This window comes from Lepisma saccharinum, chromosome 7 (genome assembly GCF_977018435.1).
Source record: "Lepisma saccharinum chromosome 7, izLepSacc3.1, whole genome shotgun sequence".
Taxonomy (NCBI): domain Eukaryota; kingdom Metazoa; phylum Arthropoda; class Insecta; order Zygentoma; family Lepismatidae; genus Lepisma; species Lepisma saccharinum.
The window spans coordinates 58,186,756-58,210,870 of record NC_139235.1 but is presented as its reverse complement, the minus strand read 5'-3'; the positions used below and the strand labels follow the sequence as shown (position 1 = coordinate 58,210,870).

The window sequence follows — 24,115 nt, the reverse complement described above, 5'->3', positions numbered from 1 at the left end:
TTGTGTGTGACAATATTTTCTTGACGATATATCGCGATAAAACGTCACGCGAAATTAAGCACGTAAGTATCAGTATGCTAATATATTTTTTATGTTTTTACATACAGGTAGCACGAAGCATTAGTAACACATATACCAAATGTATCATTAATGTTACGAAAATCGAGCAATTGCCAAACGTTTCGTTGCCAGAGCCTATATTTTCATGTAGCTTCCCAAATTATCTCACTTCACACACCCATGTGTGCCTCCCCGATGGTACAGTGGTAGTTTAAGTGTCGGCGCCTTGTAATCAAGTAGTCCTGGGTTCGATACCCTGTCGAGGCACATAGTGGTTCGGATCCCACTTCCAACTGTAGGTCCATTCCAGATTAGCCGTAGTGTGCATAAAGTGGACTTTAAAATACCAACTCAATCAATCAATTCACACATTATTGATTTGTTCTTGATAAATTCTTCTCCGTAATACAGTAACTCAACTTCTGTGAAATTCTGTTTTAGAGGTGAATTTTTGTACGTTCTGCAAAATATAATTTAAAAATATGTTAACGAAACCAAGTTGTACGTAATTTGTTTATACGTAATTCACCCAAATTTTCAAGAAATACATTTCATTTGCACGTTTTGAAGCTTCAACAATGTTCCAGAAGTATAAATTCCATGTCTTTACAAAACAAAGGGTGAGTTTCATATACAAAAACAATAGGCGGGTATAGCTGCGGTCGGTATCGAGTTGCGAAAAAGACGAACGTCACGGCGTGACAAAGAAGGCAAAGGGAGGTGGCATGAAATGAAAGGAGAACGATTTGCCACAGTTGTTCATAACACAAGATGCATTTTCTTTTGTTGGTAATTGTCATATGACACAACACAAGTAAGAAGATGCCGGTAGCTGCTGCTTGCAATGTACCATAATAAAAACACAACAAAGGTTCTTTCAGTGAAGGTTTTCGGTTGCTGTGTAGAGCAGGAAGAGAAAATGTTTCAGGCTTGCCAGAAAGTAAAATTCACACGGGAAGTTAACGTTAACCTACAAGAAACTTCAGATTCAAACTTCTAGATTCGTTAATTTCTCACTTTATGACGGAAATAACATATATTAGCATACTGATACGTACGTGCTTAATTTCGCTGGACGTTTTATTTTTTCCCGAGCTTGCCAACAGCTGATTAGCCTGTCCACCTGTTTGTGCGAATGTGGCAACGCAGAAAACCCCCAGCCACATGACAGCCAACAAGGAGACAGAATTTGGTCACGTTCTGCCATTTTGCGTTCTGATTGCACACCGCTTCTTATCGTGGCCCGACTGTAGTTTCAGCCATGTTACTGATGTCATGCCACATCCTTTTCCCATTCACCACCTCTACAACAATTTTAAAATATAGCTTGAAGTCAAAATGAACGAAAGGAAGTGCAGACAACATTAAAATAGAACGATTTTACTACCCCATATTTGTGCACACTTAGACCTCAGCCTACTGGGCCTAGTCTTTGTCTGGTCCACTACCTCTATTTTCAGGATTTTTCAACTGAAATTTTTTATACAAAATTGAAAGTAAATGACATTGTTCTCTATGGTGGTCCCAATATTTGTACATTGCTTTTGTTCATAGAAGCATAAATATAACGTACATAGGAAGCAAAATTAACTTGTTGGGCCTATTAGCCACCCCCTTTTGCTGCTAGTTATTTGAGACACTCATGCTAGTGACAGTGTATAATTGTTTGGTAATTTTTGTATTTAGTATAATTAATATATATCTGCTCCTACATAAAAAAAGCAATGATGAAAAATTAATATTGTTATTGTTCATTTCAGTGAATGATAAAATAGACATGTGCAATAATTGGTTGTTATTTTTTATTGACGGTGGTAATTTTTGTAATTATTATAATTAATGCCCTCCTCCATCGCCATGCAGTCTAAGGTGCTGTGGTTTGGACTCCGACTGCTGGACGGCATGGTTCAAACTCTGGGTTTTCGGCCTGTGTATAGGATCAGTGCCAATCGTGAAGCAATTGGTTAGCATAACCCGATCTTGAATATCTCCTACAACGGCTGAGGGTTCGATGTGCTGACCCCACGTCACCCTATTACCAGTTGAAGATCTCCACATCTCTAGGTAGGATTGTGGTAGGAAGACTGGCAGTTGGGAGATAGGCCAAGGTCCTTCCAGCACTGTAGCACCACAGGTTATTATTATTATTATGATTATTATAATTCATAAGTAACTGCACTTATATAATCAACAAACGAAGCAGTGATTCAGTAACAAAATGGCTTCTTGAAATTTTATGATAAAATAAGAAAGTGTGGGTCTGTGAGCCCCCTTCAAGTATAAGTTTCTCATTCAGCAAGGGTAAGCTAGGGTTAAGGAAAACTGAAGTGTTTGATGTTCATACCAGGATTAAGGAATAAAAATAAATTCCACTTTTTTCTCCTTGATTCAGCTTTATACAAAGCATGGGCAAATATGAATTATAATGCATATGTAGATCCATACCTGTAATTCCTTCATTGAAACTAAAGTATCTAGTTTTCAAAATACTCTTCCTTGTTGGCAATACACTGGCGCCATCGCTCCGGAAGCTTGTGGATGCTGCTCGGTTAAAAGTTCATTGGTTGGAGGTGTACCTACTCCCGAACAGCACATATGGCATCCTCATCACTGCCCAAACTTTTGCATGCTCAGATGCATCTTGAGGTAACCGGAGAGGTGATAGTCAAATGGTGAAAGATCAAGACTATGTGGAGGATGTTGGACAAGGTTTCATTTAAATTTCTGGATTGTGGCCATGATTCGAGCAGTTACGTGTGGACGGGCGTTGTCCTGCAGAAATTACACCATCGTTTGTGATCTTTTTCTCTTGTTCCTGACCGTGGTCTTCACTGGGCCTTCGAGAAACCTTGTGTACTATTCTGCATTTATTGTACAACGCTTTGTGAGAAGATTCATGTTCAGTATTCCTTGGGACTCCAAGAAGAAGCTGGGTAGTATCTTCTCATGTGTTAAGGACATCTTGGCCTGGCATGCATGAGTTCATTTTCCACCATTTTCTGACCTCTCTTAAAGGCACTGCACAATTTATACACAACATATGACAGCATATTCTCACCATATTGTTGTTTCAATGTGGCAGAAATTTCAGACTACTTACATCCTTCTTTGGTGAGGAATTTCATTACAATGTGCTGTTCCATGCTCATGTGCACCTTTCCTTCACTCATTGTTCTAACTACTAACTCAATGCACAGCGATAACCAAGAGGTGGTTCAACTGACTTTGGACAGTGCTGCCAAACTTCCAATACAACTCTTGTTCCCACACCAGAATCAATGTTGAATGAACTTTTTTATCTTGAACATCAAGTGCAGTATCCAGTTGTGCATTCATTTCAATATTGTCCCAATGGGTACTGCTATACGAAAAAAAAAAATAATAATATAAAATCACGGCATATGCAACAGTTGAATTTCTCCCCATGTTGCAAATGGAAGCGTTTTTTTGGTGTGATGGAATAAGAATTCGAATTTCATATATTCCTTATGGGAAATCAAGTTTAACATCAAGTTACGGCTAATGAAATGGAAGTTTTGACTTTCCCACTGATCAAACACATCTTCAAACTGTCCTCTTTTCGTTGATACCTTTTTCTGTGTCATGAGAATTTTGATATTCCCAAGTGAACAAATCTAATAATTTCCCATAAGCCCAATGCATTTCCCCTACCTATTATGGCCATCCTGCCAGTGTTGGCAAACCTGATGCACATAAAAGAACTAAATTTCAGCTTATATGGAGTTAAAGCTGACTTTCAAGGAGCTAGATGACTGGATAAAGTGTCTTCTAGCGTAATTTTAGGTGTCAAAGGAATTGGGGAGGGGGGCGCTGCTATTACCGTTACCTTTAAAGTGATGACAATTTATTCTTAGTTTTCATCGTCTAGATCAGACAGCATCACCTGTCTCAATAATTGATAATAAACCATTCCTCGATAACAATATTATGTCATTCCCGTCAAACACGCCGCTATAGAAATGTAACTGGTAAGGTAAGGGGGGAGGATGCAGCCAATATACAGTGGAACCTCGATTTTACGGTTTTCAGGGGACCAAGCTGAAAAAACCTAAAATGTGGGAAAACGTAAAATCGAGGAAACATTTAAAGCATATTCCATGTTGGGACCATCAAGATTGAATGTATAATGTGGGAAAATGTTTAATCCGGGAATGTAAAATTGGGGTTCCACTGTAATAATATCACGTCACGTTGAAAATGAATATTCATGGCAAAACTTGGTCTTCGTGGGCCGGAGCCAGTGATCCCATCATAGTGGCGCATGAGGCCAGGTGTCCAAGTTCACAGCCAAACAAGTGCACAAAAGAACTAGATCTAGTTCCAAGAGAGCTAAGTAGGAAACATTGCCACAGAGGGAAAAGCTTGGGAAGAGCCCTGCAGAAACTGTTCCACATGAAGGGTTTGCTATTAGCATGTTGAAGCACCACAGATTTGTATTGTGCGTTAGTGAACTCTTTTTAATGATTTCAGGCTTGGGAATCACAGGAACCACGTCCCTGGAAAGCAGGAGGAACTCCCTTTAAGGATGATAGAACAATGTCTGAAGCAGAGGTAATCATAAGACAAGGAGAACTGCTGTGTGGAGTACCCGACAAAACACATTATGGGGCAACATCATACGGCTTGATTCATTGCTTCTATGAGGTAATTTGAAAAATTATTATTTTTGTGAATTAATTTTTAATTTGGAGTATCAGAATTTTACATATGAGAGAATTATAATATTAAAATAGATGCCTTTTAATCACAAAATGCCTCTTTTCTCATAAAATACTGGTGCATTTTGAGGTTAATTAATAGGCTCTTTGATGACATACAAGCAGGTTTTGCTTTTTTGGCGGAGAAGAATCTCTCACCTACCGTCACATGGGAGCCGTAACATAAGTATTTGCTTCATGAGAAATAATGGGAAATAACTTCGTCAAAAATCGTTTCCAAGGTATGAAACTGTCATATGCAGTTGTAGTCCATGTGACCTTCAAGTTAAAGTACTAGTTTGAAAGCACAATGAAGCTAAAATTTTGGCAGAGAAGTGTGCTAAAATAAGAACGTGAATTTTGGTAAACACATACACACACACACACACAAAAAATCTAGATCCTTAACTATTATCTTCACGATACTGGTAAAGAGCAAAATTTTGGAAGTCACATGATGCCCCACACTGAATCAAGAGTGCTGACCTTATGGCCATGAGGGATCTGTGGTCCACATAAAAAAAGTGATTGTAAATTTTGTGTGTGCTGTTCATGTGTTCATGTAGATAACAATGATGGATAATGAGGGAAATTACTGTACAGTTCAATGCTTTGAAGGCTGCTTCTTTGATTTCCCTCAGTTTCCAAATTAGTTATCTGTGTACAAGGGCTGTTTGGAAGGTTCTAAGAATCGGATAGAAAGAAACACAATATCAGAGTAATTGAGGTTTTATTTTTCAACACAATCTCCTCAAAGGTTAATGCACTTCTGCAAACGGCCTTCCAATGTCGTGACACCAGCAGAATATGTGGATTTGTCCAGGTCTGCAAAATAGTCTGTTACTGTGGAGACGACTTCTTCATTGGACTGAAATTTCTTATCACCAAAGAATTTCTTCAGGTTTGGGAACAGATGGAAGTCACTGGGGGCAAGATCAAAAGAGTATGGGGGGTGGGATAGCACTTGGAAGCGAAGTTTGTCAAGTTTCCTACCTGTGACCATAGCTGAATGGGTGGGCACGTTGTCCTGGTGGAACACATTTTTTGGAATGCGTTTTTGCTCCTGTGCAAGCAAGCGCAGCACCCGTCTTGCCGGAAGCTTCCTCATGCCCAACTCTTCATTTAGAATGTGGTGTACTCTGTTTACGGAGATGCCCACTTCATGAGCTATCCCACACTTTCAATCTTCGGTCAGCCAGAACCATATCATGGACTTTATCGATCGTTTCTGGTGTGATGGCGATTGACGGACGTCCACTGCGTGGTCATCTTCAACACTGTCCCATCCAAGCTTGAACAGCGTCATCCACTTGCTAACAGTGGCAAATGATGGGGCAGAGTCTCCCAACACTGTGTCCAATTCGTCTTTGATGGCTGTCACATTTAATCCCTTCCTCACCAGAAACTTGATGACCACACAGACTTCCTTTTGTTCCATGTTGTCATGTCACTTGCACTTTTGATCCTTCACATGCCTATGGAAACCAGACTATTGGAAGAATGGCAAGTCCCTGCACGTCCAGAACAGATGTGGTCTTCTCATGCACATGCTTTTGTTCTGATTGCAACGCCATCTCTGACCGATTCTTAGAACTTTCCGAACAACCCTTGTAATACTGTTAGCAGGGTGTCTACCAGTCAAGAAATTAAAAGGTAATTAGAGTCAAGAAATGATGCTTGTGGTCAAGAATTTTTACTATTTTTTACAGTATAGTGAATTTACATTGTTATATACCTGTACTGGGGTTTGATAAAATGGAATATTGGGAATCTAAAATTTTATTGAGTTGTGGTTGAAATTTTTTCACTTTTGTTTCTTAAGAATTACATTCTTGTATGCGTGAAGTTTTGAAAAATACTAAGTAAAGTAATGTGGCCATTCTCCATTCAGGACGAAGTCCGAAGCATTAATTTATTAAAGCAAGTCTAAATCTCTTGTTAAATTACAGCTTCAGTTTTCATCTTAAGCGGCCTTGTTTTAGTTGTTTTTAATCAAATAAAATTATATATTTTCTTAATTTCCAACTATACCCAAGTAGGGGGTGATAAACGTTCAGAAAATGAAAAAAAAAAGGTCAAGAAAGAGGAATGAAAAGATAATGAAAAAGTCAAGAATTTCGGATTTGTTATTTTGGTAGACACCCTGGTTATGTAGTTCCATTGAATTCTATTTGATTCATTCCATTCATGTTTAGCTATTTTTGACCTATCTATTTCACCTTTCCATGTGTGCTGCTTGTATTCATGTAGATGATGATGATGAATAATGTCCAGTTAAAATTACATGCTAAAATTTTGCACAATTTTATATTTTCCCACATTTCAAGTTTTTCAGATGAGCCTCCCTGAAAAACATAAAACTGAGGTTCCACTCTACTAATACATTTTGTTGCTTATTGTCTTCTTTGGGAGCAAACATAACAAAAACATATTTTTCAAATGCATAATAATGTTTAATGGAGCTTAAAAGTAGTTATTAATAATGATCCAATAGCGTAATAAATTAATAAGCTGCATGTATTTCGTTTTCTGTTCTGCCATGCACACTCCCAAACCCCTCCTTCCCTATTCATGTCAAAAAAAAAAAAGTAAAACTTCCTTAGAAGATACGAGGGTAAATCAAAATGTAAGGTAACGAGCTCTCGAGGACCAACTTTATTCCACAGGCAGATATACTGATACACAGTAGTATGGCAGTGATACACATTACTTTTCAACATAGCCACCATGTTTGTCCAAACACTTGTTCCAACGGCACACGAAGGCATCAATGCCGGCATAGAAGAAATCTGCTTCAAGTCCCTGAAGCCACATCATGACGGCTTGCAGAACTTCTGTATCACTTGTGAATCGCCTATCATGCAGGTGGTTCTTCAATGGTCCATGGATGGAAATCACTGGGTGCAGGTCAGGGTTGTAGGGAGGATGGTCCAGTACCTCTAACCTGATGTGCCATAACAATCCTAGTGTCTTTGTGGCCTTCTGTGAGTTGCCTTGGCATCCAGCGTGAACACATCTTTTGGTAGCCCAGTTGCTCATGAACGATCTTGTGGACACTGCCGACTGAGATGTTAAGTTCCTTAGCAATATCGCTAAGTCGAATGCAACGATCGTTCTGAACCAGACCTTCAATACAGCACAAATTGTCATCTGTGGCGGATGTTCTTGGTCAACTGGAATATTGCTCATTTTGCACATCTGACCTGCCATTATCAAACTCAGTGCACCAAACTCACACCTGTCTCTGTAACACTACATTAGCACCGTACACCTCAACCAGACACAAAAATCTGATATCGCATTACTCAAGTTTCCTGCTTGACCATGTTTCCGTGAGTGCAGCTATCTTCCAACTGATATTGCAAGGGTCTGATGCAACACGTGTGCCATCCAATGGCTGTGTGATAAAGATGTGCTCTTCTGCTGCGAGCCTGGTGGGAAATTCGAAGAACAGGAGGGATATGATACCTGTGAGAGCTCTTGTTACCTTACTTTTTGAATCATCCATGGATGTCTGAGGGTTGTAGCAGCAGCAAGGAGACCAACATGTTCATTGCATAGTGTGGATCTTTTGTTCTTACTGAACAAGTGACCTGAGAGAATCCTAGGGTTTGATTGCTGCAAGACCTCCGTGCCTCAGTTATTCAAAATGATCAGGTTAAATGAATGAGTAAATTTTATGAAAGGATCTCTGTGATCCTGATATATATGCCCACCTCTAATGCACATGATACAGCTTTGTTCTTTAAAGTACAGTGTGTTTTAAAATGAATGACCCAATTTCAAATATTTATATAATGAAAATGTGTTACAGGTACCCAATAAATTACAAAGTATTAAGTAAGTCCTTGAGTTTCACTCATCGTATTATAAATGCTCTATGTGCCCTCCACCTGCTGCACGAATAATATCAAGATGGTAGCTGAATTCCTTTCAAACGCATCTGAGAGTGTCTTCTTCCCACAGAATTTACTGCAGCCGTGATTCTGTCCTTGAGCTCATTCAAGTCAATGGGTAATGGTGGAACAAAAACACAATGTTTTATGTATCCCCACAAGAAAAACCACAGGGTGTATTGTCTGGAGATCTTGGAAGCCACAAGTGTGGTGCCAAGTCTTCTGTTGCATAGATGCCATCTTGTAAACGACTAAGGTTTGTATCTATTTGGGTGCTACTAGTGGTATCTAGTGGCAATCATTTAAAACTCTAGGCCACCGCAGTTCAAGTAGTGCAAGTTTCATTCACTGGTGGTGCCTGGTTTCACAGATATAAGGTTTTAAAAAGCAGATAATTCTTTTTGAAACACACTGTATTGTAAGTTCTTTTCTGTGACAGGACTTTAATAATAGGCAATGAGATTATAATATTAATGTTGTTTTTTTATGCATATATTTCCAGTTGTATGGAGGCAATTGTTCATCCCAACTTCTGAGTTCTTTTTCAAGACTTTTCACAGGTTTTCTTCAAAGAGAGGGATTCTCATTGGGAGTGGAGGATATACTTGTTCTTCGTGGGGCAGATAAAGAAAGAGCTAACATAAAAAGAAATGCCCGAAAGGTAGGAGGCAATAATAGTAACAAAGTATAACCTACACGTTCAAAAATAATTGTTTGACAATACAGGGTATTTCTACTGTGGGTGGAATTGATTTATTGGTACTCTAATGGGTAACTTGACAACACAGGCTATCAGTGGCCAGGGTGTGGCAACCAATACAATTTGATAATAACATGGATCACATCACAGCTGAATATATTACTTTAGAGCTGATGTAGTTCATCTAATACAGGGTGTATCATAATAGAGTAAACAAATTTAAGAATTTATTTCGACTTAACTATGTGGAATACAACAATGATATTTGTCGTGTGTCAATCAGTAACACTTCAAATTTCTATGATTGTCTACATATGTTCAATGTGGCTTTCACACATCCCATTGAAATTCTAGTTCTTGCCACACAATTTCCAAGAAATCCTCGCCCACCAAAGCAAGGGCATTTCTTATTCTCTCCTTTAGTTGCTGCACATTCTGCGGGATAGGTGGCCAGCCCATAGACTTTGTCTTTCACAAAGCCCCAAATGCAGAAGTCTAGGGGTGTAAGGTCTGGGAACTTTAAGACACAGCCTGCTTTTTGTGCACGTGTGAAAGTTGCCAATTTCTAGCTGGTTGTCTATCAGTCAAGAATGTCAAGAAAAAGTCGAGAAATTATGCTTTTGGTCAATAATGTTTGCTATTTTTTACAATATAGTGAACTTACATTGTTATATGCCTGTACTGGAATTTGATAAAATTGAATATTTGGAAATGTAAAATTGAATTGAGTTGTGGTTAAGATTTGGTCACTTTGTTTCTTAAGAATTACATTCTTGTATGCGTGAAGTTTTGTAGAAATATTAAATAAAGAAGTGTGGCCATTCCCCATTCAGAATGAAGTCTGAAGCTTTTGTTTTCAAATGCATTAATAATTAAAGCAATTGTAAATCTCGTGTTAAAGTACAGCTTCAGTTTTCATCTTAATCGTCCTTGTGGTAGGAGTTTTTCATTAAATAAATTTTTTTTATTTTCTTAATTTTGCAAGTATACTTCAGTAGGGGCGATTAAATAAATGTTAAGAAAAAGGGGTAAAAAGGTCAAGAACAAAGAGAGAAAGGCCAAGAAACAGTCATGAAAAAGTCAAGAATTTTGGATTTGTTATTTTGGTAGACACCCTGTAGCGCCACCATGACCAAAAGGTTTTCGTGCATGGAAACAAGACTTAATGATTTTCTCATTGTTATACAACAAACCTCATTGTTGTGTTTCAGATTTTTTAAAAATAAACCTGAAAAGTTGTTTACTCTATTATGATACATGCTATATTATTAGGTCACACCAACCAGTAGGCCGCTGTAGCACATCAGTCACAGCAACCAAGTGTGTGGTAATCCATATAGCATAATGATACATTCTGGCCATTGCATCCTGCTCACCAAGGGTGCACCTGCTGTGTCAGCTGTTAAGGACATATTGAGATAATTCTACTAGCATGATATTTTTATAAATATTCTGTACTTGGTTGCTTATTTTTGCCATTTTGTTATTGATATGAATATAAATGTATTGTTCATATGTTGCATTTTATGTAAAATTCACTCCCATATGAACATTTTAAGTTGAGAATCTTCAATGATAAATGCATTTAACCCCTGAGATACCTCGGGTGGTATTTAAATCATCCAGTTTGCTGTGTTTTCTTGTCATTCATCTGTTGAAACCCATCTTCTTTCATTCTTTATGGTGGTTTTTGTTTAGCCTCTTGATTAAAATTAGGTATGGGCTGATATGAAATTTTCGCTGATACCGATAACCGATATTCTACCCATCCGATATAAATTTCCAAATGGTCCTTGAAGAACCTGAAAGGTTCATTGACCTCTTTACTAAATGCGTGTTTCGAGGTTTCGCATATTTAGACATACTTTTTAATGTTGGGCATGGGTATCCATAAAAATTATATCAAAATGTCAGATTTTTGCACTAAGTTATAAAATATTTCCAGATATATCAGATCGGTGAAATAATCTGTATTTTTAAGGATAAAGCAAAATGCTTTTATCGACCGATACCAATAGAGTACTCCCTGAGTGCATAGTTTTAATGTCGTCTCCTTGTAATCAAGTGGTCTCGTGTTTGATACCTGGTGGAGGCACATGTCACAGTGATTAGCATCTTGCTTTAAACTGTAGGTCCATCCCGATTAGCCTTTCTGTGCATAAAATGGACTTAAAACAACAATTCAATCAATCAATGAATTCAGCCGATAGAGTACAGATTAATCTGTCCCATCCCTGAAACACCTTATATCAGCATATCACATTATGATCATATATACAATACACGTCTGGACATTGTTTTCAATTTCCACCCTCTTTTCCTCTGTTCATTCATCAGATCTTGTCTTCTGTAGAAATTTAAGTATTAAATGAAGGTTCAACCAGAACTCGCAGAACGCTAAATACATCTCTTGCATGTTCATAAACATAAATGTGTTCAAAACATTCTTGTCTTCATTTCACACTATTTCATATGTCATATCATTTTTCTTCCTTTTTTTCCCCATCATCTCAATATTCAATTCAATTTTCCTTTATTAAAGGGTGAGGTTCAGCCTGCGGCTGTTCTACCACCTAACCCCGATTGATACATATACATACTAAATACATTCTACCTACTAAATGTTTGTACAATAACAAACAAAGAAGAAATATAGAAACATAAAGAAGACACAAAAGGAACAAATACAAAATTGAGAACAAAGGTTCGTCTACACACTAAGGAAATAAAAAAAAAGATTGAAAACAAATACACAAAGGATACACAAATTGTGACACAATTGTGCTTGGTGTGATATAGTTAATACAAATACAAATTAATATTATGTGTAAAAACATATACAGGGTGATTGGTAATTCGACCTATTCCTGGAAAGGGGTAATACTAGAGCACATTTGCAACAAATTTGACCCTATGCATCGGGGGTCGGAAATCAGTGGGTTTCGAGTTATTGCAGTTTGTAGATTTTCGTGACATATTCCGACTTGCGACCAAAAAACTACTAATTGTGAAAAAACTACTACACCCTGGGCACTTAATTGACATGTTGCTAACAGCTGACGAATGAGTAACTACTGGGAAAAAAAATTCATGCCCAAAATTCCCATACCCACAGAAAAAAACAGTCATTGGAGCACATGTCATGAAGAAATTTGGAAATTATCATTTAAATCGAAGAGGATTACTCAAAAAAATGGTAACACACTTATCGTAAAAATTACGAAAAAAAAACTTCATCGTTTCATAAGCTCTCCAAAAATATACAAATGTTGTCAACTGGCACACGGGTTGGGGGAAAAAATCTGAATAAAAAGCGGAGAAGACACCTTGTAGTCTTGTAAAGTGAAAATAAGTTGTCGGTTGTGAGAAATAAAGGAACAAAAATGAGTGAAATAATGTTATTTACCATTCTCATGATTCCAGGTTGTCAGAATTAACTGTTACGAAAACTACAAATCCTGTTCAAATTGCCTCCCCAGTTACGTATGCAAGCACGCAGCCTGTGGCGTACTTCAGACACAGTCACTCACGTTGACACTAAAGTGTCTTATGTATTGGGCATCTATCACAATTCTCTCTCTCAACTACTCTTGGGAATCCACTGGTGGACTGTAGACTAACTCTTTCATGTGACCCCAAATGTAAAAGTCGCATGGCATCAAATCAGGACTCCTCGCCGGCCAGGGGGTCGGTCCGCCTCGACCAATCGATCACTTGGGATAATTGTTGTCCAGCCACTGTCGCACACCCCGGAAATAGTGAGCTGGGCAGCCATCATGTTGGTAAATCATACCCCTTATTGTGGCGAGCGGCACATTGTCCAGCAGCGTCGGCAATTCTTCCCTTAGTTTTCGTAGGTAATGCCATTTAGGTTTTGTGGCAGATAGAATGGCCTGAATCACATGATTGTGGATGATTCCCATTTAGTGTGACTTTTCTCTGGTGAGCCTTTTGTTTAGATTTTCTGGGGTTATGACCAAAAATGCACATTATGAAAATTCGTAATACCATCGCGGTCGAATTTGGTTTCGTCCGTCCACAGAATTTTTGTCAGATGATGGGAATCTCCGCTTTTTATTCAGATTTTTCCCCCAACCCGTGTGCCAGTTGACAACATTTGTATCGTTTTGGAGAGCTTATGAAACAAGGAAGTTTTTTCTGTAATTTTTACGCTAAGTGTGTTACCATTTTTTTGAGTAATCCTCTTCGATTTAAACGATAATTTCCAAATTTCTTCATGTCTGTTCCAATGACTGTTTTTTTTCTGTGGGTATGGGAATTTTGGGCATGAATTTTTTTTCCCAGTAGTCACTCATTCATCAGCTGTTAGCAACATGTCGATTAAGTGCCCAGGGTGTAGTAGTTTTTTCACAATTAGTAGTTTTTTGGTTGCAATTCGGAATATGTCACGAAAATCTACAAACTGCAATAACTCGAAACCCATTGATTTCCGAGCCCCGGTGCATAGGGTCAAATTTGTTGCAAATGTACTCTAGTATTACCCCTTTCCAGGAATAGGTCGAATTACCAATCACCCTGTATATGTTCTTAATATACGAGAAATTACAAAATATCGTCAAGGGTTGCTAACATGTAAGGCGGCAAGCAAACCTGTGAAATGAAAATTAAAATACTTGTTTTTAGGAAGGTGGTTCAGAAGTGAGAGCTATTATTTGTGAGTGCTGGAACACATATATTGTTCATTTAACAATAGATTTTTCAGTTTGTCTTTGAACTTGTTGCGATTAGTGAGGGACATCATGGAAGGAGGAAGTTCATTCCACGCTCTTGCAGCTGAATATGTGAATGATGACTCGAAAAGCACTAGTGTGTGCTTTGGAAGCTCAAGTTTTGATTTTCCCCATGTATTTCCCTTCTGAATTTTAATTTCTGAAATAGGTTTTTAGGTGTTTTGGTTTGTGAAAGATTATGAATAAAACAACACAGATATAATTTTTGGCTTCTGGCCATGTTCAACATTTTGTTTGCGTTTAGGGTTGGGAGGATATGATCGTATTTCCTTATATGGTACACGAAATGGAAACATGAATTTTGGAATTTCTGAGTTTTGGTTTTGTTTCGAACAGATAGGTTTGGTCCGTAAATTACGTTGCAGTAGTCCAGTATAGGAAAGATCAGTGATTGTATTAGTCTCATTTTGATCTCGGTTTTTAGGCATTCTTTAAAGCTGTACAGCTATCTTAGCACAGCGTAAGCTTTTTTAATTTGTTCTTGGACATGGATATCCCAGTTAAGGTGTTCATCGAAAATGACGCCTAAAATTTTTACATTGGTTGAATAAGGGATTATAGATGTGTCTGGTTTGATGCATATCTCGTTAGGATTTATCAGAGAATGCCTATTTTGGGAACCAATATTAGAAAAAGTTGATTTTTTGGTGTTTATTTTTATACCGTTACATTTGCACCAAGTATTTATGCTGGATAAATCATCATTGAGCAAAGCTAAGACTGCATCTGGCGATTTCGGTGGAAAAGGAATTTGTAGTTGAATGTCGTCTGCATAAAAATGAACTTGACTGTGATTTATTACAGTAGGTATGTCGGCTGTAAAAATGGTACAGAGAAGAAGGGCTAGAATGGATCCCTGTGGGACACCAGTTTCCAATGGGAGGGTGCGAGAGAGAGGGGGCGTGGCAGCGTTTATGAATACTCTCTGTTGTCTGTTGTTCAGATACGATCTAAACCATCGGAGAGCGGGAGGTGAAAAATTGTAGTATTTTAATTTGCTTAAGAGCAGGTCATGATGAACACTATCAAAGGCTATAGTGATATCCAGTTATACCAACGCTACTGCCATTCTCTTGTCTATTGATTGTAATAAATAGTCAGTTACTTTAAGTAACGCAGTTGCTGTGCTGTGTGAAGGACGGAAACCAGATTGACATTTCAGAAGCAGATCACTAACTGTTTATTTTTTCCACACACACACACACATACTATGCATGCATGCTATAATATTTGTCAATTCAGGAATGTACATGAGGAATTTATAGATATTATAATCACTTTGGTGAAAGTACATTAATTTCAAATCATTCAACGGTGTATATTAGGATCTAAGATACTCAAACATTTTGAAAGAAAAAGAATGTGAACAAATTACAATATACTGATGGGGTGAAGATCATATGAAAGAAAATGTAATATGTAAACCGTAAACATACTTAAATTTATCTTGATTTAAAATTCCATAATTTCTATAGGCAAAAATAGCAAAACATTTGTGTAGAATAATGTTCAAAATATTGATCATGTTAAGCCGTAAATAGTGTCATTATCATTAAGCTGTAAATAAACATGGCAAATTAAATTTTGCAAACTATCATTTAAAAAATGACCAAAATTTACCTACAAGGACTATAAAAATATTTTGAGTTACAATTATATACTGCATCCAGAATGCATTATTTTCACTGGAAAAAAGTTACTGAAATTATTTTAGTTCTATTAACGCACTCAACAAAACTTTTCCATAGTAGGTTCATATACAGTATCAGTAACAAGAAAATATATTACGTGTATTTTCAGTGAAAAATGCAGACTCGACCAGGACTTGAACCCGGGTTTCTGGCATACCACACCATTACTCTACCACTGATCTACTGAGCAGGCTGGCTTCGCCTGATTTTTCGCTGGTGCTGTTTTACCTGTGTGGTGTTTCAAAGGCAACAGATCCTGTTGTTGTAGCATTTGCAGAGATGATTCCACATGGTCAAATGCTGACAAAGGCAACATTTATTGTAGAAAAAATTATACACTAAAACGTAATGTTTCCACCCTTGAACAGGGTCTTCTTCAGACAAAGATTCACAATAATTTGATCTAAAGATCCAACCATCATCTTATATACATTTGCAGTCCATACACAAAACAACATGAAGGCGCCAGTCCTTATCTCAGACATGTTCAGTGAGGAATTCCTAAGTGTGGAGTCTCCTGACAGGTAATAGAAACTCTGATAGGTGATTGACAGGTACCTGGTAAGTGTCTGTGCCTTATGAATTCCTCCACATGTGGGCCTGGACAGGTTCCTTATCTCTTGGACTTGTTCTCTACTCTTTTATTTCTTCATTATTCTTCCTTCTTCTTTTCTCTTTCCTTTCTCTCATCCTTTCTACTCTTTCTAACACTCCTTTTCATTCTTTGTTTATCTTCAGTCCTCTATTCCAGTTCATACTGTCTTCTCCTTTTTTCTCTCTCTTTCCTTGGCCTCTTTCTACTTCTTTACTATTCCTCTCTTCTCCCTCCATATCCTCCTAGCTTTCTCCCATTCTATGCATGTCCTGTTTCTTTTGTGTGATTGAATATAGCATTTTTCTCTCTCTTTAGTCTTACATAATCCTTATGTTGCTTCATCCTGTCTCTTAGCCTCTTTTTTGTTTCCCCTATGTACACACTATAACATTCCTTGCACTGAACCTCTTATATAATCCCTTTCTCTTCTCTGTTTTCTTTCTTCTTGTTCGCTATCCTTAAAATGCTGCGTCCTCCCTTTGTGTATGTCCTTATGCCCACTTTTCTCAGTTTGCTTATCCTTTCTGTGGCTTTCCCCATACTCCTTATGCCAAACCACCTCTCTCTTTTTCTTTCTCACCCCCCTCCTGTTTCTTTATCTTCTTTCTTCCTCCTTCTTCTGTTTACATCAAGTCTGTCTTCCTTTTCGTACCCATTCTTTTCTATCTGCACCCATAGGCTCTCTTTATCTTCTTCTTTCATGCATATTTTCTTGATTCTGTCTTCCATATAGTTTTTCTTGTATGTACACATTGCTTGCATGTAGAATTATTTTCTTGTAGTTTGTCTTTTCTTGTTTAATATGTCTTCCATATTCTTTATAAAATTTATTTTTGTCCCCTTACTCACATTACTTCTTTTGTGACAGAAGACCCCTGCTGCACACTTTTTCTGATGCCAAGTGGTCTCAATCTTCTTTACTCTCTCTCTTTTCATAATTATATCTAGAAAACCTCTTCTCTTCCTCTTCTATTTTAAGCTCCAGCAATATCCCTCTTGCTTCATCTTCTATTTCTTTCACAAATATGTCCAGCTACCTCCTTATTCCCCTTCATGTGCCGAAACAATCGTCCACATATCTGCAGAACAGAATTTTCTTATCCCCTCCTTTCTCAATCACTTTCTTTTCCCACTCGTTCATTACCAATTCTGCTATCACTGGGCTTAAGCTAGATACTATATTTAGGCCTTCACTCATTTTCATTATTTTAAGAAAGAATGGAAAGTAGTGTTCGAAAGTGTGGAAAGGATGAGAGAAAGGAAGGAGGAAAGAAGAAGGAAGAATAACAAAGAAATAAAAGAATAGAGAAGAAGTCCAGGAGATAAGGAAACTGTCCAGTCCCAGATGTGGAGGAATTGATAAGGCACAGACACTTACCACGTACCTGTCAATCACCTGTCAGGTAGAGTGTCTATTACCTGTCGGGAGACTCCACACTTAGGAATGCCTGACAGGACAGAACATGTCTGAGATAAGGACTGGCACCTTCGTGTTGTTTTGTTTATGGACTGCAAGTGTATACATAAGATGATGGTTTTATCTTTAGATCAAATTATTGTGAATCTTTGTCTGAAGAAGACACTTTTAGAGGGTGGGAATGTTACATTTTAGTAGGGATGGGACAATATGAAATTTTGGCCGATACCGATAAAGTACCGATATAAAATTTACCGATACCGATAATCGATATTCTACCGATCCGATATAAAATTAGAAATGGTCCTGGAAGAACCTGAAAGGTTCATTGACCTCCTTAAAAAATATGTGTTTCAAAGTGACTGCAGTGCAAGAGAAATTGCGTATTTAGACATTTACTTTTTAAAAAAGTAGGGCATGAAGATTATCCATAAAAATTACATCAATGGCAGAATTTTGCACAGAATTATCAGATATTTATCGATATATCGGATCGGTAAAATAATCGGTAATTTTACCGATAAACCGATACACCGATATGCCTATATCGGCCGATACCGATAGAGTACCAATTAATCGGTCCCATCCCTACATTTTAGTGTATAATTTGGAATGTTACGTTTTAGTGTATAATTTTTTCTACAATAAAAATTTGCCTTGGTCAGCATTTGATTGTTTTATTAACATGGAAACAAGGCTTAGCAGTGGTACCATTCCACACAGGTAAAACAGCACCAGCACAAAATCAGGCGAAGCCAGGCTGGCTCAGTAGCTCAGTGGTAAAGCAATGGCACGGTATGCCAGAAACCTGGGTTCGAGTCCTTGTTGAGCCTGCATTTTTTGCTGAAAATCTACGTAGTACATCTCCTGTGTTTGCCTAATTTAATGAAGAAAATGTATATTTAGAATTTTTTTGCTTTAATCACACTGTTCAGATATTTTACAGGGTGGTTTACCAGAAAGAAGCCTTTCAATAAAATAAGATAGATCTAAATTACAAGCAGTGTTTTATTACAAGGGTTGATCAAATGAAAAGGTACGAAACGTCGTAACAACGGAATCGTTTATATAATACCGATGCCGCGATGGGAGAACATAGCGTGATATGTAGGGGTGCGATTGGAGTCGCCACGCAGCATCGGAGCATCCAGGGGAACGCACATGCGCAGGAGAGAGCAGAGGCTCCGATACAGAGCGCCGTCCAAGTGACGCGGCAGTGCATGTTCGGACAGGATGGTGTTAACATTGTTGCTTACCGTGTTTTTCGATGTGCAAAGTCCGCTACTTGTGGAATTCCTTGAACACAGACGAACCATTAACTCTGATGTGTACTGTGAGACACTCCATCAAGAACAAACGACTGGGGCTGCTCACGGAGGGTGTAGTTCTGCTCCATGATAACGCACGTCCACACGTCTCCAGGGTCACACACGCGGAACTGGCCAGGTTCAAGTGGGAGCAGCTAGACCATCCGCCCTACAGTCTGGACTTATCCCCCTGTGACTTCCATGTGTTTGGTCCCCTGAAAAAGCATCTCGAAGGAAAGCGCTTCACCTTGGACGATGAACTCAAGGACGCTGTGAAGGACTGGGTCGCGTCACGGCCAAAGGAATTCTGGGAAAAAGGAATCATTCGGCTCGTTCATCAATGGGATCAATGTGCTCAGGCCTATGGAGGATACTTTGAATAAAGTATTCATTTACGCCGACAGTGTCGTTTTGTACCTTTTCATTTGATCAACCCTTGTAAATACGAAAAAAAAGAGTGAAATCCAAAAATATCCGATTCAAATAAAAAGAATCATCAAAAAAGATTTTTTAAAATAAAAAATTGTAATATTTATCCACCCTGCTTATTACCATCAAATGACACTTGCACCCATAATGTGTGAGAATTAGTCATATCTCTGTGTGTGCTTCTGTCATCTGACTACTCTCATTTTGTGCCTTCCTTACTTTGTTATACATTCTTACTGAGAATTCATCAGTCTGTACAATAATTGAAATTTAATAATTTATAGTGAGTTTTCATTTTCGGTACAAAAATTAATTGTGGTGAACCAATATGAATTTTTGATTGATGCCGATAAAATACTGGTATAACATTTACCGATACCTATAACCAATATTTTACCAATCCAATATAAAATTGCAAATTGTTCTTGAAGGACCTGAATTGTTCATTGACCTCCTTAATAAATGTGTGTTTCAAGGTGATGTGTGTTTTCTAAGAAAATATACCATTCCAATTATCTACAAAAAATATAATAAAAATGGTAGTTTTGCACTAAATTATAAGATATTAAATATATATTGGATTGGTAAAATAATCAGTAATTTTACCAATAAACCGCTACACCGATTTGCCTATATTGGCCATTACTGATAGACTACCGATTAGGGATAGATGATTCTTCTTTGTAGCTAATCAGTGGTGATTTATTCATTCTAGTTTTTTGTACTTTTAACCACTGTTATTTTTTAAAAGAGATTTACCTACGTTTCGGAGGCTGAATCTGCCTCCGTCTTCAGGGTAACGTGTAGTCGTTAGGTCACATAAATGGTTGCCGATATCGGAAATTTGATATCGCTATGTACCGTCAAGAAAATATTGTCACAGACTTCATAATACGATATTTTTTCTGTATCCTGATATCGGTGATGTATCATCTCCATGATATATATCACCAAATATCATGATGGTATATTGCCAACACAATATATATATCACCAAATATGATGATATATCACCAACACAAAATATATCGCCAAAATATCATGACGATATATTGCCGGCATGATATATGTCATCAAAATATCGTGACAATATATCACCGACACAATATGTATCACCAAAATATCGTGATGATATATGGTCTAGTTGAAATTGCATGGATGATATTTTTTGAATATCACGATATATCGTCTGGACAATACATCGCCCATCACTAGTACTGATTAATCTGTCCCATCCCTAAAAATTAATACAGTAAAACCTCGATTTTAGTTTTTCAGGAGACCAAGCTGAAAGACCCTAACATGCAGGAAAATGCAAAATCGAGGAAATATTTATAGAATTTTGCCATGTTTGGACCATCAAGATTGAATGTATAATGTGGGAAAATGTATAATCTGGGAAAGTAAAATCAGAGTTCAACTGTATTAATATTTTGTGGTAACATGTACACTTCACAGAATTGTTAAAGATTCATTGTTTGTTGCATGTTCCTATTCAAGAACTCAAGAATTGAGAAATCCTTTTCTTCTTCCCAACGTAGGCTGGAGACCAGGCTGCAGCTGGAGGTCTTGGCTTGAAATCCTTCACTAATGAAGAATTGCGAGAGAAACTTGAAGAAGCTGATTCCAGTTCTGATCCTAGAAGAAAATCAAATATTGACAGACAGTACAAATCAACCATGGATGGCTTTACCAATAGCATTAATAGGTACTTACTTAATCTTTTTTGAAGGAAACAAACTTGAAATTTTAAATTTGTAAGTAGTAGAAATGAGAGAAGATACAACAGCTTACAGACAATACACAAATGAAAAGAAATGACGAACCAACTAGAATAATAAAATGAAAGTTGTATTGCTATGTTAAATCAATATTGTGGCTGGGCCAATATTGATGCCTATACTAATGCTTGAATATTTAAGGTACTCACATTTTTCGCGAAGCTGTTTTACATTATTTTCTATTAATTTTGATAGCCACTGCCATGATCCTCGTTGGAATTCGTTGTGTTGTTGCTTGGTGCGATTCTGTTGTTTTTTCCTAAATCACCGCTAGCTGAAATCCAAGTCACACAACGTGCACCATCAACACAACTCGCTCCACCATCGCAACCAGATCGCAGTAGTAAAACCAAGTGGTTTGCCTTTCCCTACCATCCTGCCACATCCAACTGCCTTATCAAAGCCCTCCGCCCCTACAACATCCAAATAGCACACAAACCAACCTCCAAAATAGCTGACCAACTAATCAAACATAAACGGTACTTCCTCTCCCCCCTCAACAATCCAGACGTCTATGATACTGAATGCGAGTGCAAGGCTCATTACATCGGCAGATCCATCAGGCCCATCAGTGATAGAATTCAGCAGCACCTATCAAATGCAAAAACCGGCCCAACCCACCACCGTACTTTCCAAGCATATCAAATTCCACAACCATAAAATTGAGAAAGTACATGTCAAATACAAAGCACACACTCATAGAAACAAAAATCAAAGAAACACACGCCATCATGCACTACAACCATGAACTGAACATAGATAGTGGTCAGGCACACAACGCCTAGCTTCCGTTACTGCAGCAATTAACACCGGTGAACAGCAAACGACATATACGCAGACATACAGGCGATAGCAGCACACCTAGCGGCGATTTAGGAAAAAACAACAGAAATGCGCCAAGCAACAACACAACGAATTCTAATGAGGATGGTGGCAGTGGCTACCAAAATTAATATATTATAATGTAAAACAGCTTCGCGGGAAACGTGAGTACCTTAATTATCTATTACCGCGTCTCTCATTCCCACAGTATGAATAAGAGTTATGTTTAAATTTAACATTGAACGAAAAATATACATTTAGATTGACAAGCTTTTCTCCCAAGCAGGCAAGGTCTGTTCATTCCTTTTCTTGCTTCTTTTTGTGGCCCTTGTTCTTCCCTCTAGCACAAAGCACAGAGCTGTAAAACAAATTTACATCTCCTGAAGGTTTCCCTTTGATTTTTCTCCTCTGTAACGATTTGTATGACTGTGTATCAAATTGATTTTATTACAGCTCATTGTTACACTAACTGTAAAGGGTGATCCTTCCACGTATGAGGCGTGGCACAAAAAAACACTGGATTGATTGCATAAGTGAAAAACAAAAAGGAGTTGGCAACAACAGTTTTGGTGAAGACATGCGACACCCTAGTCTATCTGTGCTGCAAGTTTGGACTCGTCAGTTTTGAGTATTGCATCATTGAGTGAACACCGAAAAAATGTCTAGTGTGAAAAGTGAACAAAGAAACAACATCAAATTCCTTGTGAAACATACTTTCAGGGTCATAGGTAAAAATCCATGTCTCATCGCAAGTAACAACAAATTCCAGCAAACTTGGCTCATTCCTAAGGTGTTGTAACATGTCCTCACTCAAGTCTTTACGACAGTTTTTGGTCATCGGACAGAACCTTTGGTACAACCTTCACACAAGTCTTCCACATGTTCAATTCCTCTGTTAAAATGCGTCAAACAACTTCCCTATCCAAGTTAACTAACTCAACCACTGCATGAACACTCAATCTTCAGTCACCTCGTATCACTTCAAGAACTCTTGCAATGTTTTGTTCCGTAATCGCAGTTCATGTACGTTCATTGTCATCCACACTGTACCTTCCCTCCGAAAACCGTTCATGGCATTCAAACACACGTGTCCTAGACAAAGTATCATCTCCAACTTAACATTTGGAATGTTTCTGTTGCTGATTTCTTAAGTTTCACAAGGAATTTGATGTTGATTTTTTGTTCACTTTCACACTAGACATTTTTTCGGCAGAACAAGGTTGCAGGTGTTCACTCAATGATGCAATACTCAAAACTGACAAGTCCAAACTTGCAGCACAGATAGACTAAGGGTGTCGCATGTCTTCACCAAAACTGTTGTTGCCAACTCCTTTTTGTTTTTCACTTATGCAATCAATCCAGTTTTTTTTGTATTACACACAAATGTCAAACTCACTTCCATGTAGTACACCCTGGACTGCATTTTGCAGACTAACTAGGATCTGCCATCTGGACCTACGGCCAATATAATCCTCTGTAGGGCTGTGTGTGTGTGTGTTGTCATGTGTTTTGCACTTTTGTGTGCCGAATCCCCCTTTACAGCCTGAACTTTTAACCCATGTAAGAATATTTTAGTCCTCCGACCAGTGGTGGCTGCTGGTCTGGCTCTATGGTGTGCACTTCAGTCTCGCATCCAAAGTGTTATTTGACCCCTCTCAAATACTCGCATCAGTTTTTGTGTACACAATGATGATAAATGTATTGGCAACCCAAGTTATTATCACCTTTCACTGAAAATGAGGCTATGACAGAGTTATTATATATTTCATGAAAAATTTAAATAAAACTGATTTTTTACAAATTTCAAATACCTGTGAGATTTTCCAGCAAATCACGAGAAGAGCGATGTTATTGTGCAATACAGTCAACTCTCGATTCTACGACCCCAGGTATAACGACCCTCTCGACATAATGACCCTTTCCCAGGAAGCGTGAAAAATTTAGAAAA

At 37.9% G+C, this 24,115-nt stretch overlaps 1 protein-coding gene across 4 annotated transcripts in view; it reads left to right on the top strand.

Annotated features, from left to right (window-relative positions):
- Positions 1–24,115, top strand: part of LOC145989864 (DNA-directed RNA polymerase I subunit RPA1-like) — a 275,207-nt gene that overhangs the window by 104,883 nt on the left and 146,209 nt on the right. For all 4 annotated transcript variants that reach the window (XM_083125325.1, XM_083125327.1, XM_083125326.1 and 1 more), the window contains exons 15-17: positions 4,552–4,725; positions 9,177–9,335; positions 21,106–21,272. In XM_083125325.1, coding sequence (XP_082981451.1) covers positions 4,552–4,725; positions 9,177–9,335; positions 21,106–21,272 — 500 coding nt within the window. The remainder of the gene's footprint in view (positions 1–4,551; positions 4,726–9,176; positions 9,336–21,105; positions 21,273–24,115) is intronic.